Genomic DNA, 20,491 nt, shown 5'->3' on the forward strand with positions numbered 1-20,491 from the left:
TGCCTCCTAATATCAAAGGGAGACTTCATTATTAATTCCTAAAACAGGAAGCTATAAAACAAACTACAGCAATTTTGAGAAGCCCAGAAACATTTTTCCATAGATTTTATATTTAAGATGTTTTGTGAGCTAACACTGTCATAAAAGTCCTGAATTGCAAGATGCAAACTGAAAGTTACTGTTAATTTCTTGATTCTTCAATATGTGACTCAATAACTTCTTGTGAAAGACAAAACAGAATAGTAAAGAGCACACTTTAATATGCCATAATTACTACATTTAAAGTTCTCAAGGAATCAAACACCAAGGGAAACCAACTCTGCATTATTTCATATTTTTTTTCATGGTAATGCATCTTTTCTTATGACCAGTGACTTCCATTTTCAACAGCAAACTATAATAAACCTCGGTATGGCACAATGAATATGTTGGTTACATTTGTCATTGGTCTCCCACTAGGATGGATGAAGAAGAAATGCCCCTGCTGATTCTGTTAGATTTCTTAGCTGCCTTTGATATCATCAGGTGCTGTTGACATGGATGCAGTCCCTGGTAAATACAGGTGCTGTCAATTAATTTCCTCCATTTTGTGTTTATAAGAGAACTCAGAGGGTACTGCTGATCCATTGCCTCAAGAGATCTCTCTAGTGTGGCACTGTGAGGTTCTATTCTGTCACCATATGCAGACCCAAATACTTCGCAACAGCTAAGGCTATGTTGACCCATAAGTTCTATACTTCAGCAATTGCTTTCCAAAGAGGTATGCACTGTACTTAATATTCAAGAAAAAGTCACAAAAATCTATTATATTACAAAATGAAAACCTCTATATTTTATTACCAGGAAGACTCAATGAAAAACAAAGCATCCTTTAATTCACAGTCAATTATTCTATGGTATAAAGATGAAGACAAAATGTGGAAGAGAGATATAGCAATGTAGACTTTTGTATAAAGCAGGGGATAGATCATTCCACAAAATCTCAGGTTAACATACCTTGGGTAGACACAGTATATCCTATCTCAATACAGAATTATTTTTGAATGCAAGGGCATTCTCCTTCTCTTATATTTCTGACACTCATTCAAGATATAAGGCTAAATTCAGATCTGGGATACAGGGTTAGGGGTCCAGTGATGTCAAGGGGGGGGTCACTGATGAGAACTTAAAACAGAATTTGTCCCAGATCATCTCCCTTTCACTTGAACATGGAGGGGCCAATCTTGTCTGGATCTCTCCCCTTCCATGTGGAAATGACCCTGGGTCCTCCTCTGTGCAATTGTTTCTCCTCCCTTGGATATCACAAAACCCTCCCTGTGGTGTTTGGAGGTCCATGATAACATGACAGCAATAAAGTCTGGTTTCCAGGAAGCCACTGGTACTGGACCAGTGCAGAGGCACCAGACCTTGGTAACAATAAGCCCTACCCTACAGCAGATCTTTGTGGATTCCCAGGAATCTCTCATGTTTGGCAGCAAGCCCCACAGTCCTTTCAGCCAGGGGAAAAATTCCATGCTCCCAGTGGGGCTTCTGAGATGAGAGTAAAACTATGAATGATAAACTCCTTGATTGTTATTTTATATTAATTTTTCACTAGAGCGAGGACTTTAACTTTCTTTAATTGTTTTGTGCTTTATTTTTTCCCCAGATAAAAAAACAGTTTAGCCCATTGGTAATATAATAGTACTGTATTTATATAGTGTCCTAACCACCATCAGATTTTTAAAATCTCTCTCCCTTTCCTAAGCCCCATTACTTAAAATGCCTGCAGGCCTTAATGACTTTAAATCCACTTTAAATCATCCAAAAAGCAAACATGATTATAAACTAAAGAGGTAAAAATCCTATAGCATAATAGTTTTAATCAAAGATGAATTTAAACAACTCTGTACCAAGCAGCTCTGTGGTACTGAACTATGATGATATATTAACAATTAAAATTAATCCTCTGCCTTAATGCAGGTACATATTTAAAACAGTCTTACAAAAAACTCACATGTATATAGCTTATTGTTAAAACTGCAAGTTTTTGTTTTGCTTTTTTTGTTTAATACCAAAGGAATAGATAATGTTTATCCAATTTGCCTGGAGCAAGGGGCAGCAGATCATTGCAGCGTGGGAGGAAGATTGTGACTCAGAATTACAAACTCCCTCTTGGTTCTTCCACATGGGAGGAATAAACTGTAGCAAGTCTAAGCTCAGCCAGAACATGTTTCCTGACACGGTGGAGCAGCTACAAAAATGGTTCATTCGGGTTTCGGGGAGGAGAGAAGGTTCCATCTATTCCTTGCCACTGCTCGGGTGGCAAAATTGGTAGAGCCGTCCCTGTGTGGAACATGGCTCAAAAATTACGTAATCCACATTAAGAAAAGGAGGACTTGTGGCACCTTAGAGACTAACCAATTTATTTGAGCATAAGCATAAGCTCACTTTATCGGATGCATACTGTGGAAAGTGCAGAAGATCTTATTATATACACACAAAGCATGAAAAAATACCTCCTCCCACCCCACTCTCCTGCTGGCAATAGCTTATCTAAAGTGATCACTCTCCTTACAGTGTGTATGATAATCAAGTTGGGCCATTTCCAGCACAAATCCAGGTTTTCTCACCCCCCCCCCCCCCACACACACACACACAAACTCACCCTCCTGCTAGTAATGGCCCCACAGTATGCCAACATTTTTATGGCTGATTTAGAACAACGCTTCCTCAGCTCTCGTCCCCTAACGCCCCTACTCTACTTGCGCTATATTGATGACATCTTCATCATCTGGACCCATGGAAAAGAAGCCCTTGAGGAATTCCACCATGATTTCAACAATTTCCATCCCACCATCAACCTCAGCCTGGTCCAGTCCACACAAGAGATCCACTTCCTGGACACTACAGTGCTAATAAACAATGGTGACATAAACACTACCCTATACCGGAAACCTACTGACCGCTATGCCTACCTACATGCCTCCAGCTTTCACCCTGACCACACCACACAATCCATCGTCTACAGCCAAGCTCTGCGATACAACCGCATTTGCTCCAACCCCTCAGACAGAGACAGACACCTACAAGATCTCTATCAAGCATTCTTACAATACCCACCTGCGGAAGTGAAGAAACAGATTGATGGAGCCAGAAGAGTTCCCAGAAGTCACCTACTACAGGACAGGCCTAACAAAGAAAATAACAGAACGCCACTAGCCGTCACCTTCAGCCCCCAACTAAAACCCCTCCAACGCATTCTTAAGGATCTACAACCTATCCTGAAGGATGACCCAGCACTCTCACAAATCTTGGGAGACAGGCCAGTCCTTGCCTACAGACAGCCCCCCAACCTGAAGCAAATACTCACCAGCAACCACATACCACACAACAGAACCACTAACCCAGGAACCTATCCTTGCAACAAAGCCGGTTGCCAACTGTGCCCACATATCTATTCAGGGGACACCATCACAGGGCCTAATAACATCAGCCACACTATCAGAGGCTCATTCACCTGCACATCCACCAATGTGATATATGCCATCATGTGCCAGCAATGCCCCTCTGCCATGTACATTGGTCAAACTGGACAGTCTCTACGTAAAAGAATAAATGGACACAAATCAGATGTCAAGAATTATAACATTCATAAACCAGGCGGAGAACACTTCAATCTCTCTGGTCACGCGATTACAGACATGAAAGTCGCTATTTTACAACAAAAAAAACTTCAAATCCAGACTCCAGCGAGAACTGCTGAATTGGAATTCATTTGCAAATTGGATACAATCAACTTAGGCTTGAATAGAGACTGGGAGTGGCTTAGTCATTATGCAAGGTAGCCTATTTCCCCTTGTTTTTTCCTATCCCCCCCCCCCCCCCCCCACCCCCCCCGCCAGACGTTCTTGTTAAACCCTGGATTGTTCTGGAAATGGCCCACCTGATTATCATACACAATGTAAGGAGAGTGGTCACTTTGGATGGGCTATTACCAGCAGGAGAGTGAGATTGTGTGTGTGTGTGTGGGGGGGGGGGGGGGGGGGGGGGGGGGGGGAGGAGGGAGAGAAAACCTGGATTTGTGCTGGAAATGGCCCAACTTGATTATCATACACATTGTAAGGAGAATGATCACTTTAGATAAGCTATTACCAGGGTGGGGTGGGAGGAGGTATTTTTTCATGCTTTGTGTGTATATAATAAGATCTTCTTGCACTTTCCACAGTATGCATCCGATGAAGTGAGCTGTAGCTCACGAAAGCTTATGCTCAAATAAATTGGTTAGTCTCTAAGGTGCCACAAGTCCTCCTTTTCTTAATGTGGATTAGGTAATTTTTGAGCCATGTTCCACACAGGGACGGCTCTACCAATTTTGCCACCCGAGCAGTCACCGCTGAATTGCCACCGCCGCAAGAGCGGCGGAGCTGCCGCCCCAAAAGCCACCGCTGCAGGAAGAGCGGCAGAGCTGCCACCGAATTGCACTGCGGGACACGGACTGCTGCCCCATTCTGAATGCCGCCCAAGTACCTCCTTGGAAACCTAGTGCCTGGAGCCGGCCCTGTTTCCACACCACACATACCCGGCCAAAATGTGACTAAAAATTACCTCTTCCACATTAAGCCCACATTCAGCAAAGTACTTAAACCAGCACCTAACTTTAAGCGGATGAGTAGTCCAAGTGAAGTTGCTGAAAATATAAATAACTTTGTTGAGTCAGAGTTTGAAAGAAAAAGACTGGATAAATGTAACTGAAAAAATCACACGAAGAGAAAGGTCATTTTAAGTTGTGGGAAGACCAAAAGTCATAGGAGTTCCAATGGTGATCTATATGCTTAAGAAATAATTATTCCACTGCTATAGTCTATAACTACTAATTTGCACTCCAGGGTGAAATTCTAACCTCACTGAAGTGAGGCCAAGTTTTCACTCCTTATAATTTAAAAAGGCAGAAGATGTCTCTCTGTGTTTAATAAACTTTGTTCCTCAGTAGATACCTTGTGTGCTTTGTTTAATTCTTTAATACATTTTAAAATATGAGTTACAAGCTCATGAAAATACTTATCCATGAAATGGTAACAGAATAAACATGAGAAACTCCTCCTCCACCCCCATCCCCACACCAAACAAACACACACCCCAACTCACTTTCCTTCCCACATTCTTAATATTTACATTTTAATTATGTATCTTTTTATTGTTCCTTTGAAAAATGTGTTTGGGGGGGAATGTGGTTCCCCCTATGTAGGATCATGCACCTTTCGTAAAGCACCACTTAGCATGCGTCTCCACATGGGAGCAGTTCCTCCTACCTTTCCACTCTTAATTCTTTGTGATATGGCTGAAAATCGCTGGTTGAGCTCTGACACTTTAGGCTCTATTACTTTCCTGCAGTGATCTCCACGGTTTGTCATCAAGTCTACTGCCTGGTCACGCACAGAGTCCACCTTTGGATGCATATCATTCAGCTCAGCCTTTAAGCGCTACAGTCCATGAGCAAGAGACAGGGCTTGAAGTTAGTAATAAATGCAAAGATAGAGTGAGAGAAACAGTGTGCAAATAATAGGAAGCAAAACCAAAAAGCAAATTTAGATAACTGTGTGAGCATTCACATGTAATTGGGGAGCTCCGGATAGCTAATCTATCCTGATCGTGTAGCCCTCAAGTTTAGAGAGGATGTATGTATCCACTTTATTAATGATCTACAGTAGCACTTATTGGAAGATGATGGAGAACATATTTCCAGCTTTTCTCTAGACAGGCTGTTAGTTTTGGTAAACTCCGATTTATGATTTTGAACCATGGGTACATAGATTAATTATTTTTGACCATATATGTTCTTGACTACAGGGAGGTATTCAATAACAACGGGGCAGTCTACACCACCATGTAGCATTGCTAATTCTCATGCTGTAAAATAGTTCCATTCATGCTGTAGTGCTCCAGCACTATTGCTCATGATGAGAAAAATGCTATGTTAAATGCCCAGAAAGGAGAAGATGAGCAAAATCACCTGCTTCTGCTATTGGAATCTTGAAGGTATTGCCCAAAACAGGCAAAAGTATGTAAGTGTAGGCTAAAACACTGGCGATTTGAAACATAATTGGGCTTTAGGATTTGCATTGCATTGTCTATAAGAAATGACTTTGTGTAATAGGAGGTTATGCCTCTATTGATGGAAAGGATAATTGTACTTTATACCTTACATTGGCAAAATTGCTCATCCTATTAAAAAGACTGCCCTGCTAAGATCAATGTTATGAGGCATTGATTTATTCTCTGAATAAATGTTGGTTTGAAAATTACGGCTGCCTTGAAATTTGTGAAGTTTCCCTTTAGCAAATTGTAGCATGCTAGTGTCAGCAAGACAGTCCATTTAGATTCTGCAAACTGTTCCTCAATTAGCATGTACTGACCATGTTGTCAAAGCACGGTCAAGTCCAGGTGACTAAATGTCACACAAATTCATTCAGGGGACAACAATCAATACAGAGCATAACTCAAGGCAGAATACAGCCTCAAGTATGAAAAAAAAGTCTTAGACTGCATGAAAACTCTGAGCCTCATATGCTTTACAGTGCAGTCAATTTTTAATAAATTGGATCTGATGATATCGTAGTGCTAAATCCTGCCCTGGATCTGAGGGCAGATTTGTTGTTTGCAATGGGGACCTGTACATGCATTGTATCTGCTACAAAATATCCCTTCTATAAATAAGCCACTTCAGCTAGGATTATTCTCAGTTGTATGTTCCAGTGCAATCAGTGTTTGGTAAGCTAAAATATTAATATGATATGAATAGCAAGCACACAATGATTCACAAAAGAAGGAACAGAGAGGAAAAGAAGCACAGAGATAACAAATTTTCTTTTTTAAACAGATGCATTTGAGGTAATAGTTTTCAGCAGAGATAGGCTTAAGAATAAGTGTTCTGCTCACTATGAAGTCCCCAAGCCTTAAAATAACATATTTCATTTTTTCAACTGCAGGGCTTACTTTTGCTATTCATTATGATATTATTAAGCAATTTATAAGCTGTTGGAGGATAGTTTTGTCAAGAGAAAAATAATGTTTCAACTATCTTTCATGATGTGCTGTAAAACCTCTAGGGTAAAAAGCTTAATGTATGTAGTTTTTTTAGAATAATATAATAAATACTTTCCAGAAAACTGCATGTGTTACCTTAAGAACTTCCTCTTTTTGCGAAGATTTTTGTTTTTCAGATTCATCCAATAATATTTCAGCACGATACATCCAGGTTGTGATGTTAGCTACATTCTGATCAAACATCTCCATTTGCTTTTGATATTCCTGTGTGTGGAAAACGGTAAGTAGCATATATTAAAAAAAAATCAGACCTGAAATTAAAGAAAGCCATGATTATGCAAACTGTGGCAAACATTACATACATTATAAAGCTGAAATTAATTACTTTTTTCCAGTAGCTCTCTCTCTCTCAAATATATGTATGTGTGTTTATATCCATTGGCAGTACGTAAATATTTCTATGTATCACAGTAGCACACTAGTGACATATTTAGGGTAAAAGTGGGTTTTTCAATTTGACTTGGACTAAAATCTCTGGTTATTGCACCTACATGAGTGAATTTAGTCCCCAGCCTCTTCGAAAGCAAACTGAATGGCTATTTAAAATTCCTCATTTTGACTAAGGAAGAATTTTAAAATGCTTTCTTTTGGAAAATTTGGATCATTGTCTCATTTTTTTATCAATCCCTAAAGTCATACAAATACAGCTTCTAAAACCCGGCATCTCTCTCTCTCACACACACTCATCCCTATTATCTGTGTGAGGAAATGACATTTCCCAGCTGAATTTAAGATTTTTAACCTACTCCCGAATCTGGCATAGTGCAGAGAGCTACAACAAGAGTTGACCAGTTCCCTAAGCTACTTCCTCTTCCCAATACTGCCTGTTTGCCTCGCTGACTCAACAGCAGGGCACAGCCCAGACCCTTGGTGAGGCAGAAAAGAAGAGATGCCAGCAGTGGGTGTCTATATATTTGTTACTCTGCACACATACAACCATCAAAATTCTTTGTTTACAACCCACAAACACCACTGAGTTCAGTGGACATATCGACAGAGAATCTGGAGACAATGCACACATCTATACATGTCTTCTAACGGGACCTAAAAGTGCAATGTAATGGAGTTGAGCCCATAAGATTGGCATCCACGCCTATCATATACTTAGGTTTAGTATGGTTTGGTGAACTAGAAGCACAAATACTTCTTTTCTTACCAATAATAGGTTGAACCACTCCTCAGCTCGTGAAGTTACTGCTATCCAGTTACTTTTCAGGAGGCTGAGCTTATCATCCACTAGACCTTCTTTTTCCTTAAGCACCGTCCTCAAACCCTCTCCTAGATCACTGATGCTCTTTAGATGGAGCTGGCGTTTTTCAATCTCCTTCTGTGTTGCCTGTGGAAAGTGTACCCAGGATGATTACTTTGTAAATATGAGCAGCCGTCTGGAAATAGAACACCTCAAGAAATCAAAAATTATATTTGTCTCCACATTATGATCGTACAACGCAAAATGTTAAAACAGGATACTAATAGGGAAAAAAACCCAACAACTTCACAGTTTCGCTATTATGCTATTACTCTGCAGAATAGTCGAAAATTAAATACTCTTCCAGCTCTAAAGACATTTTAAGGATGTCTCATATCCTCAGAGTAGCTTTTGACCAATACCTTAATTTCAAAGAGTGTGTATTACTTGCCATTACAGTACATAGTTCTAATGTATCATGGAAGATGTTCAACTTTTATGATGTTCAGAAGTTTTATTATTTAAGACAAAAGCCTAAAAGCTAATTTTTAAATAAGAAAACATTATCTATTAAAACACCATGCAAATCAACATTATAGGATAACTAAACTGAAAATTTCAGTATTTTGTCATGACAGTATCACAACCCTAAAGGAATAGCAATATTATTAGTTTTAAATACTGTGGGAACCTTCCCACCCCCAGCATCCAATGCAGTCTTTTTCAGCTGTAACCCTGGCCTCTTAGTCCTATCTGCAGACTAAAATTCCCCAAATGGCCCATTTTTCACAGTAAGAATGAAGATCAAACCTGGGATGTCCTAAATATGCACATAGGGGTACAGCCCAGCCTCCCAACAGGTCATTGGCCCTCTCATTCCTGTTATGTGCTTAGATTTAAAATGATATGCAAGATTTCCCAATCTTTTACTCTGACTAAAATTTGCAATAAAGATGCAAGAAGGTCAGCAAGGGAAAACCCCCAAATATAAGCCCTATGTAAACTAGTATGAAGTGACAAACAGAAATACAGCACTAACAGTAGCCACACCTAGGATTTGCTGAATTCTCAGGAGATGGCTCAATTTACTGTCCCAGCTAACCAGTTATTAGGGAAAATTCCTTTCTGACCCAAAGCTGGTTGCTGCTGCTCAAACAATGCAGGCCTGCACCTTTTATCTGTTTAGGGAACAAAGACCTAACTCAAAATGGCAAAACTCCAAATGGTGAGATGGTTAAAAAATGCTCGGAATGACATACAAAATAAAGGGAGTGGAGAAGACAGCAGCAATAATGAGCAGTCACCAATAAGAGAGCAGGAACTGGGGAATTTTCATGAATACCTAAATACACAAAGGAGCAGAGCCTCAGGCCATCAAGAGACGGACAGGCACAAACCTGTCAACCAAAACTGCCTGCATCCAAAAGGCCAGTCAATGTCCTTATTGACATAGAACCAAATTTACAGCCAATCTGCACCACATTATTAAGCTCATATTAATGTGTTTTCAGTAAAAGCAAAGCTTGGCAAATATAGAAAGTAAGGAGAAAAATTACTCCCATTGGTACAACAGCATCCCCAAGTGCATTAAGCAGATGGTTTTAACTTACTGCATAGCAGCTATTTGATGCATACATTGCATTGAGTTAATAATCTGATACCATTTTTTTCCCTCAAAAATAAGTTTTTACAATTACATTTCAGATAAGGATAAGCAGTTTTAAATGTTCTACCAAATTATGTAAGCATTGAGGAAGAAAGTTATGTGACAGAATTTAAAGACTATTAAAGGAATATGAACAATCTTTTCTAAATTTCAGTTCTATCGGACTTGAAAAAGAGGTTTGAGATTTTGCCAGCTTCCAGTTAGTCTGGAAGAAATGCAAAGAATCTTTTCCAGCACTATTTGATCTCTTCTGCCTTTTGGAGGTGGGGGGGGGGGGGGGAGGCACATACACAACTTATTTTAAACAAAGAATACTCCTTGACTTCAGCTTTGTGTGAAGGCTCAGGTCAGTTTCTATTTTGTCTGAATGGTTCAGCCAATCCAGAGTTTGAACACGTTTTGAATGAAACTTTTGAGACATGTTCATTATTACTTATGACTGTAATTTTCTATATATATGAAAAACTCAGGGCAATCTTGATGGCCATCACCTCCATAATATATAAACATCAATCCCAGCTGGAACTAGAAGCTTTGTCTAATCACAATTTAACTTTTAAGCAGGCAGATAATCTTTACACTATAAAGTCAAATCTCCACTAATTAAAACTTCTGTTCAAAGTCAGATATGCCCTTCAAGTTGTGACTCAAACTCTAGTCTGTTGAGCTTCTAAGCTGAGCAGAGCTGGAGTCATCTCTCTTTCTCTCTCTCAAATACTGAGATCTCGACCAATTTTTCCCCTTCAAATATAAAAAGCTGCTGTTCCAGTTACCAAGTGTTCATCCTGTGCTCTGGGAACTCAGACAATAACAAAAAGTACCAATCTCATATGTTAACCACTGTAAGAAATAACAGACTGCTCATTCCACCAAAGGTAATTAAGCAACACCTGCTCCCAAATGCTGACCCTGAGTAAGATAAGACAGCTTGCACAACTGTACTGAAATCAACAGCAAAACTCCCATTGATTTCAGTGGGGCCAAAATTCCATCCTATACATTTCATTAGAAATTCTGGACAGGCCAGGACCCTCAGTATGTTTATATACTTGGCTTTCACTGAAAATTTACTTCCTTCAGTTACTACATAAATAAAATTATCTAGTCATTTTTTAAAATATGAAATTCAGAATTCCCCCCATCTCCATGCACTGTTACTCTGTGTATATTTTTCCACAGTAATAAATCAGACAACTTTAGCATTTTTTTACATTAGCGCAAAAAAATCGATGTACTTTTAACAGATTTTATATATATAGTGAGATTGAGATACACGTATAATGACCCCTTTGCAACATTTGGTATATTTATATTACTTAAAACTCAGCAAGCGTCTTTCAAAATCTGCTAATTTTGGCCACTGACTACTGTCAGTCAACAAATTGGCACTCATTTATTACATTCTCTGAACATTTAGTAGTGAATGGAAGAATATATTTCAAAATGTGGGACAAATTCTGAGTGGATTTACATCCCTCTGTGCAATTTGGCTATGGATGCTTAAACACAAAATTAATTTAGACATATAGAAAAAAAGTGGTTGAATCCATGACTGGTGGTGCCATAATTGAAGTACATACCAGTTGTTCAGGCAGATAAAGACAGCCTGGCCATGTTGGGCTTCCTCCCAACCACTCCCTAGACCCCACATCTCAGCCCAGCATCTGGAATAACAACCTTCTCCTACTGCCAGCTAATGTGCTTAGTCCTGTAGCTTAAGTAATATCAGTCAGTGCTGTGGTGATGAAGGCTCATGGTTCAAACTCTGTTGATGATTCATAAGAATGGGTTTACACTGTCACATGAGTATTTGTTAGTCTTTTTTCTTAAAGAAACACGATGACAATTACACACAAAACTATGTTAAAAGAATGCATTTTTAGATTGCAGAGTCAAGCACTCAAAGTTAGGAAATAACAAGTTATAGTTGCTCAGATAACATTAATTCAGTTACCTTGTGTATTATGATAAAGACATTAAGTACATAATCATATACATTTTTTTCAACAGGATGTTATGTTGGATCATATTAAAGAAGTTCTGTATTAAAATCACAAATGAGTTTGATTCCCCATAGTTTAAATTCCAGGGTATTACTAATTAAGAGGTCTCTTGGTTTTTGGTCTCTTGTTTTTACTGTTTCTCTCCCGCTCTGTGTGAAACTTGCAAGCTGCTAATTGTGTTAGTACATCCTAAAACAGAGTCTGTTCTCAAAGCAATACTTTGTAACAACAACTACTCACACAGAGAGAGACTCAAAGCAATACTTTGTAACAACAGAAACAGCACACAGAATACACCCTTTTGTTGTATTTATCTTGCTTTGTTAACAATTGTGATTAAAATAGAGATAGAGGATGTATCTGGATGGATGCTTGCTGTAGATAATAAATGAATGATCAGGGAGGTGCCAGCCTAGGAGTTCAGTATGATCGGCCGAAGAATGTGCAGAGTGGAGACAACCAGATGACCCCGGAGGGCAGACTGGAATCCACCCAACAGCCTCAAGGATGGGAAAACGGAAGAACAACATGGAGCCGTCAGGAATGCGCCATCTGCTGACTGATTCAGCAACAGCATGATGAAGCAACTCCCATAGACTGGCATAGGAATAAATTCCTATAAATATGGAACCTAGAAACTGAGAACTTTGGGGTCTGATTCTGCAAACCAACTTCCAGGAGCATCAGATGTGTATCTGACAAGACCCTGCTCCCTCCTCATGTCTAGGCCACCTGGCCAGTGGCTTGGCACAAGCAACTCTAAGGCTGGCAACTATGATAACAACCTTGCAGAACCTGTGTGTGTGTGTGTGTGTATGAACGAATGTGTGAATAAATATGAAATTGAATGGAATGTTATAGCTATAACTAACTGCTTACTATGATTCTTTCTGTATTCACCATAAATGTGGCATTTTGCCTTTTCCCCTTTAATAGGATCCTGCTGGATTTTATTTTATTGGTATAACAAGGACCTCTGCTACATTAAGTCTACATGTTGGATGCACAATAGTTCAGAATTAAGCTTTTGCAGACAATCGTAAGTCTGGCATTTTCTAACTTTTGAGGGTTTAACTTTACAACATAAATAACATTCCTTTAACATAGTCTGTGAGTGTAAGTGTATGTGCAGATATATAGTGTCAGGTCTTCAGCAAACGTCATTCTGATCCTTTTGTATGTTCTCTAACATTTTCTTTAAAAAGCAATTTTGTGGACATTCTTATAAATAAATAAATAAAGGCTAAGTAGGAGCAAGGAAAGCTTGAACACAAAACCGTATGGTGAGGGCTTCCTTTGAAAATGTGGTGTTTAGGCTTCTTCAATTATATTTTATAATGATGTAGTAGTACTAGTATACATCAAATTAAGCTGTGTTTGTTCATTTTGCAAGAGCACTAAGACCGTGACTAAAATAGTATTGAGGATAATATTTTAATTGCATCAGTCATTATTATATTTGCTTTAAAAATTTCACAAGCAAGACATGATGGATGAAAGATTCTGTATGATTTCACGCTGGATATATAAATCCCCAAGGTGATCTTAATAACTCACAGAAACCCTATAAAAGAAGGAAGTTAGGTTGCTTAATTTTCGCAAGTGGGAACACTGTATGACTCAGACGTTGACACGATATCCTTCTTACTATAACAGTCCAGGAAATTAATTTATTTATTTAGAGCACATCTATTATTTTGACTGTGTTCTGGCCCTTGGCTATGAATCATTTGGCACAAATTTTTTTAGCACATTTTATTTTGTTGGTCTCACTGACAGAAAATATATTACAAGTTACATTAGCCACTGTGATTCAGTGTTTTTCTATTTAATTTATACTCACTGCTATACTCTAAGCTAAAATATTACATTAATGCCCTAGCAGTTGGATATGGTATGGAAGTTTTCTTGCTAATGCCATCTGGCATTTCCATTCTGAAAACACAATACCACAGCAATCAAATCTTTTATCAGACAAATCTGTCTAAAAGCTAGGTAAGTCCCAGAGACTTCAGTGTCTTCCATGATAGCAATTCCACAATCTCTTGTTACAACTTTTTTTTTTAACTGTTTAATCCTTTTAGTTACAAAATTATTTCTAACAAAAAATCTTTCTTTTTCCTGTTGTAAGTTATACTTGTTACTTTTTATAATAGAATTGTACAAAATAGAAGAGATCTAGCTTGTCCCTTCCCTGGAAGAGGGCAAGACTGTTGTGTACAGAATATTGTGTCTAGTTTTATGTGACTTAAGCAGGTTTTCACTATTTCCTAAGGAGACTCTTTTACAGTCAAATATCAGTTTTAGGATTTTTTTTCTTAAATTTCAGATTAAATTTGTCTTTACTTAATTTCATATCCTACTTCTGGTTGGGCAATCCCTCTGCTTTATAACCTCTGGTACTGAAACTGAATGGACTGCAATAGAGAAGAATAGTGCTGAATAGTGCAGGAGTAAATCAATCTTGCTCCAAAGGTTCAATTCTTAATTATAAAATCCTAGTGCCATCATTACTGGACTGCCAGTGCATTAATTAGAATGCATAATAGTAATGAGTATAAATTAGAAATAATCACAGTGCCTAACACACCTTGGCAAATATTTTCTGTCTTTGAGATCAATAAAATAAGTTTAAAGACTTAATTCTGTGTTGTTGTTTTGTTTACAGAATAGGCCATAGGGCTGACCTCAGAGGTTTCTTTAAATACATACACACAAATAAAAATGTATTTCCTAATTCCCACTGGAGGAGTGCCTCTTCTTATGCTGGCTACCAATCACTGGTCACCCTTTCCAACTTATTCTGGGCTCAGCTATGCTGGGAACCAAGGCCCCGTTCCCCAAACACAAATAAACACCAGGTTTCCCTTACAGAGGGAAACAGCTCTTTACCTAGGAGATGTCTTTTCCTTTTGCTGCACACAAACCTTCTCCAGCTTGTTTCTCACCTTTTCTCTCTCCTCTCTCCCATTTGGAAGAGGTTTTTAAAGGTTATACGCTGCCCTTAATTGGACTCAGGTGTCTATAATTAACCTAAGGTAATCTCTTTTCAGTTCATAGGAAAAAGGCTTTAACATTCTATGACTGATTTATCTGTCTTCAGTCACCTTTTCAGAACTGACAGGTCTGATTTTGTCACAATAGATACACATGTATTAAAGCAAAACATTAATTTCCAGGCTTCCCAAAGATTAGAAGTTGCTTATATGTTTTAAATCTTTTTTTAACCTTCTTTTAAAGCAGATTTGAAACAGTCATTGGTTTTGTCTACACAGATTCAACTCCAGTTCAACCAAGTATTGCCTGAGAATTTCCCTACATCTTTAAAAATAATTTAAAAATGCTTAATTACAGCAGTCCTTGCAGGATTTATAATCTCTTCACAGCGTTATGAAACAGTAATAATCCTTTATTGGAAACTATGTCTTTGAAGAATTAATACTTATTACATCATAAAATTACTGCTTATTGAAGCATACATTCAATGAACCAGATTCTCCTCTCTATAGCACCTTTGCAGAGATGTGACTTCACTGAAATCAAAGGAGTTGATAAAAGTATAAAAATGGTGTATGGGATGGAGAATATGTCCCTATATTTATGTAAATATTGCTTCATACATGCTAAAAATTCTCCAACCAGAACATTCCTGATAATGGGATTATAAACCCAGCCTGGTTTGCATATATACACTTCAGTAAAGGCCTGCTGTTTTCACCCAATGTTTTTTCGCTGAGCTGATTGAAGCAAAAAAAGGTGAAGTGACTTGCCGAAGGTCACACAATAAGTGATCAGTTCAGGCTGGATTTGAACCGAAGATTTTCTAGATACCAGCTTTTTACTGTAACCACTAAAGCATCACTTCCTCATGAGAATATGCAGTACTATATAATATTTCTGCAGATTAGCAGAAACAGTAACACGGGCTTGGTTCAGCTTTAATTACAGTTCAAGCTGGTTCAACCATTCAGCACATTTCTCTTATATGAAATTTTAATGAACTTTTCTTTCCTTTCTTGATTGTCTTCGGGAGAAAAAAATTTAATGGTCTACCTGTTTGTAGCAACAGTAAGACATAACAAGAACTTCCTACTGTGTAACTGCACTAATCAGCAGACCTCAAACCCTAATTATGCAAGTTTTAGAGCATTAAGGTTCATATCCAATAGTTAAATTAAAACGAATTAAGGACAAACCTTTCCATTTAACATGCTTCAAGGGTGTATGCATCAGAATTATTTGGTAAAATAAAAATAAACTAGCTTCCCTGATCACGCAGCGAAATATGCAGATGGTAATGCAGCTACATCTCCATTTCAGCAGAAAGGTACTGTGTAGTTCAGCATTAGCAAACAGTGTTTTTGTTTTCTTCACTGGAAAATGCACCTGGTGATTGGCAGGCTAGTTCTGCATGAATACATACTTCTTCCCTTGAAAATCTGACATTTGTCCTTTGCTATGGAGGATAAAATGATAGGATTAACCAAAACTTCATGCAGTCTGATGTAATATGTAGACTTCACCACAGGAAAAAGAAGCAGGTGAACATGAAAAATACTGAGCAGCAATGGGGGTTTCACAAACCAGGGTAAACTTCCAAAATAAAATAAACAAATAAATAATATTATTAATAATTAGAATCACATTCTCAAATGTCTCTTGCTGTGATTCTAGACGATAAATTTAAAAATTATATTATTCTACGATGATGACAAGAAAAACTTATGAACCTTTAAAAGCATTTACAAATAGAGGCAAATCCTTTTCCTATTAACTTGATTCATGCGGCAGCAACGTGTATGTCACTAGAAGATTAATGTTTCAAACTAAGGAAAAAGGCTTAGGTCACATCATAGGGTTAAGTAGCGTTTAAAAAAAAAAAGTCAACCAAAACCAAATCTTGCTCCAAACCCCGTATCCACTGCATTCTTCTCAAGGAGTATATACAATGGTGTTCATATATATCTACATTACAAGGTGAAGTTCAGTAAGATCTTTCACTTTTTTTTTAGGCACAGGTCTACTGAACAAAACTAATCTGGGGAAAAAAAATAGAAAAATGTTGGCCTGTAAGCATCTGCAATTTATATATAACAATATAGTTTCAGAGTTCTCCTTCTTTCTTGCATGTTGTTGAATAACTAGCTTAAGATTTGGATATGGGCATAATCAGAAGATATGTATAGTTTGAGTATACTGATCACTGAGTTTCACATGATTAAAACTCAGTTATTTTGTATGACTTGCACAAAAAAATAAGCAGCTTTGCAGCTTTGATTTGCGTTTTATGTTTTGGGTAGTATCCAAACCTGAAAATGTAAAGCTAGACTCAAGGGGTGAGATACCTGCATGAAGTGAAAGTTACAGAAAAGGGGAAGCTAAATGGAGTTTTGCAGTTTCATTGTCAAAATTTTGAATGTATATTTAAACCAAACCCTTAAAAGATTCCTTTTATGTCAGATTTTATATGCATGCTTGTAATGATGATGTGTGTGCATGTTCTTATTTGCTTTTGTGCATGTTCTTATTTAGATATAGTGACAGTAATTAAATGGTAGGAACATCATGGTTATACTTTTTGATACATCTGATTGCCAAATATACATATAACCAGAAGTTTAACTATATGATAGAATTAATTCTTTGATGTAGTAAAGTGGCTATTAAAGAGCTAATTGAGTGACTCAGAATATTATGGGCTGGATACCTGTTTCACTCTTTGACCTTACTTCCTGTTTGTGGGTGGGGGTTTTAATCACCATTTTTGAGTATGTTGTTCCAACAATAAAGCAGCATTTTCTTAAGCTAACAGCAGCTATAAGTGGATGGTGTTATTTTACCATGTGTGGGTCCCTGTACAAAATCTAGTTTCATATTCAATACATTTCACTGTAATTACACACAATTTTTCTGACGTGTACCTAGTACAATATCCTAGAACCAGTAGGTTAATAATATGGATTATTACTCTCAAATTACATTTTAACTGTAGTGTGACTAAAATGTATTTATAGTTATTGTGTAAAAGTAAACAAGCAAACACTGTAAAGTACACATAGGTTGGTTGGTTGTGCATACAGGTATTTTATTGCAATTTTGCCAAAAGGGTTGTGTGTATTTTATACCACCCCCCACTTCAATGTTTTCTCGTTTTTGAGCATGCTTTTTAGTGTCCTTTGTAGTGTAGATCCATTTATTTTATTTGTTTATTTTATTTCATGGATAGCCCTAGAGTCAGGGATAAAATTACTTTGAGAGTCACAAGTAAGCAGAGGAAACTAGAACATCCACAGCAAAAAAACAAAACGTTGTTGTGATGTGGGATGGATGAACATATATAAAACCATATTTATTCTGCTGATATTTTATCAGTCCTGTTATCAGCAAAAAAATGGAAAGACTGCATTAGAAATTCAAGTAATTCAGTTTGGCCTTGATCAGTAAGATTGGGGAGCTATTTTCAAACTAGATTTATCTTAGAAAGGCTTTGCTATTTTAGGTTATTTATTTCACCCTCAGATACGTTTTAGCAGGCACATATGATGCGTGATTTTTTATGTGTCTGCTGGCCTAGTGAAAACGCAGTCTGCAATTTCTTTGACCATATCAAATTATGGTGAGCAATGTTGTATTAACTGAGTGTGCAGCTTAAAAGCTTTGAGAGCTTAACTTTAAAAATAATGGAATTGTCTTATGTCAGGAGACTGAAACTAAAAAATAGTGACTCAAACACATAGATACTTCCAATGAGTTTCACAGTTAATGGAATGTCAATGGGACTCTATGCACGAGAAACTATACATATATGCTATATATGTTTCTAGTAGTATTGGGCTTTGAAATAGGTGTGGATTTCAAATCTCATTAATGATGGTAAATAGCTTCCCTCACCCTCCCCAAGCTTTTAACTGGAAATTTAAGATTAAATAATGTATGCCAAATAATAGCATTATCTACATGTATAGATTGATTTTAATCACCCTGAACTCAAATTCTTTTCTGTGAGAGTAACATACCTCACTAAAGTATGATTGCTATTCGACAGGTCTAACCTATTTACTAAATTGACTAAATTGAAGGGGAAAGGAGTCCAGGAGAGCTGGCTGTATTTCAAGGAATCCCTGTTGAGGTTACAGGGACAAACCATCCCGATGAATCGAAAGAATAATAAACATGGCAGGCGACCAGCTTGGCTTAATGGTGAAATCCTAGCGGATCTTAAACATAAAAAAGAAGCTTACAAGAAGTGGAAGGTTGGACATATGACCAGGGAAGAGTATAAAAATATTTCTCGGGAATGTAGGAATGATATCAGGAGGGCCAAATCGCACCTGGAGCTGCAGCTAGCAAGAGATGTCAAGAGTAACAAGAAGGGTTTCTTCAGGTATGTTGGCAACAAGAAGAAAGCCAAGGAAAGTGTGGGCCCCTTACTGAATGAGGGAGGCAACCTAGTGACAGAGGATGTGGAAAAAGCTAATGTACTCAATGCTTTTTTTGCCTCTGTTTTCACTAACAAGGTCAGCTCCCAGACTGCTGCGCTGGGCATCACAAAATGGGGAAGAGATGGCCAGCCCTCAGTGGAGATAGAGGTGGTTAGGGACTATTTAGAAAAGCTGGACGTGCACAAGTCCATGGGGCCGGACGAGTTGCACCCGAGAGTGCTGAAGGAATTGGCGGCTGTGATTGCAGAGCCATTGGCCATTATCTTTGAAAACTCGTGGCGAACCGGGGAAGTCCCGGATGACTGGAAAAAGGCTAATGTAGTGCCAATCTTTAAAAAAGGGAAGAAGAAGGATCCTGGGAACTACAGGCCAGTCAGCCTCACCTCAGTCCCTGGAAAAATCATGGAGCAGGTCCTCAAAGAATCAATCCTGAAGCACTTACATGAGAGGAAAGTGATCAGGAACAGCCAGCATGGATTCACCAAGGGAAGGTCATGCCTGACTAATCTAATCGCCTTTTATGATGAGATTACTGGTTCTGTGGATGAAGGGAAAGCAGTGGATGTATTGTTTCTTGACTTTAGCAAAGCTTTTGACACGGTCTCCCACAGTATTCTTGTCAGCAAGTTAAGGAAGCATGGGCTGGATGAATGCACTATAAGGTGGGTAGAAAGCTGGCTAGATTGTCGGGCTCAACGGGTAGTGATCAATGGCTCCATGTCTAGTTGGCAGCCGGTATCAAGTGGAGTGCCCCAAGGGTCGGTCCTGGGGCCGGTTTTGTTCAATATCTTCATAAATGATCTGGAGGATGGTGTGGATTGCACTCTCAGCAAATTTGCGGATGATACTAAACTGGGAGGAGTGGTAGATACGCTGGAGGGGAAGGATAGGATACAGAAGGACCTACACAAATTGGAGGATTGGGCCAAAAGAAATCTGATGAGGTTCAATAAGGATAAGTGCAGGGTCCTGCACTTAGGACGGAAGAATCCAATGCACCGCTACAGACTAGGGACCGAATGGCTAGGCAGCAGTTCTGCGGAAAAGGACCTAGGGGTGACAGTGGACGAGAAGCTGGATATGAGTCAGCAGTGTGCCCTTGTTG

At 38.3% G+C, this 20,491-nt stretch overlaps 1 protein-coding gene across 11 annotated transcripts in view; it reads right to left on the reverse strand.

Annotated features, from left to right (window-relative positions):
- The window catches only part of DMD (dystrophin), a 2,122,534-nt gene that overhangs the window by 1,097,894 nt on the left and 1,004,149 nt on the right, over positions 1-20,491 (reverse strand). For 10 of the 11 annotated variants that reach the window (XM_075132091.1, XM_048863664.2, XM_048863629.2 and 7 more), the window contains 3 exons: positions 8,243-8,422; positions 7,162-7,290; positions 5,292-5,462 (listed from right to left, as the gene is read on the reverse strand). In XM_075132091.1, the coding sequence (XP_074988192.1) occupies positions 5,292-5,462; positions 7,162-7,290; positions 8,243-8,422 (480 nt within the window). The remainder of the gene's footprint in view (positions 1-5,291; positions 5,463-7,161; positions 7,291-8,242; positions 8,423-20,491) is intronic. The other variant, XM_048863693.2, reaches the window with a different exon arrangement.

The sequence above is a fragment of the Caretta caretta genome, chromosome 1, assembly GCF_965140235.1.
Source record: "Caretta caretta isolate rCarCar2 chromosome 1, rCarCar1.hap1, whole genome shotgun sequence".
Lineage (NCBI taxonomy): Eukaryota > Metazoa > Chordata > Testudines > Cheloniidae > Caretta > Caretta caretta.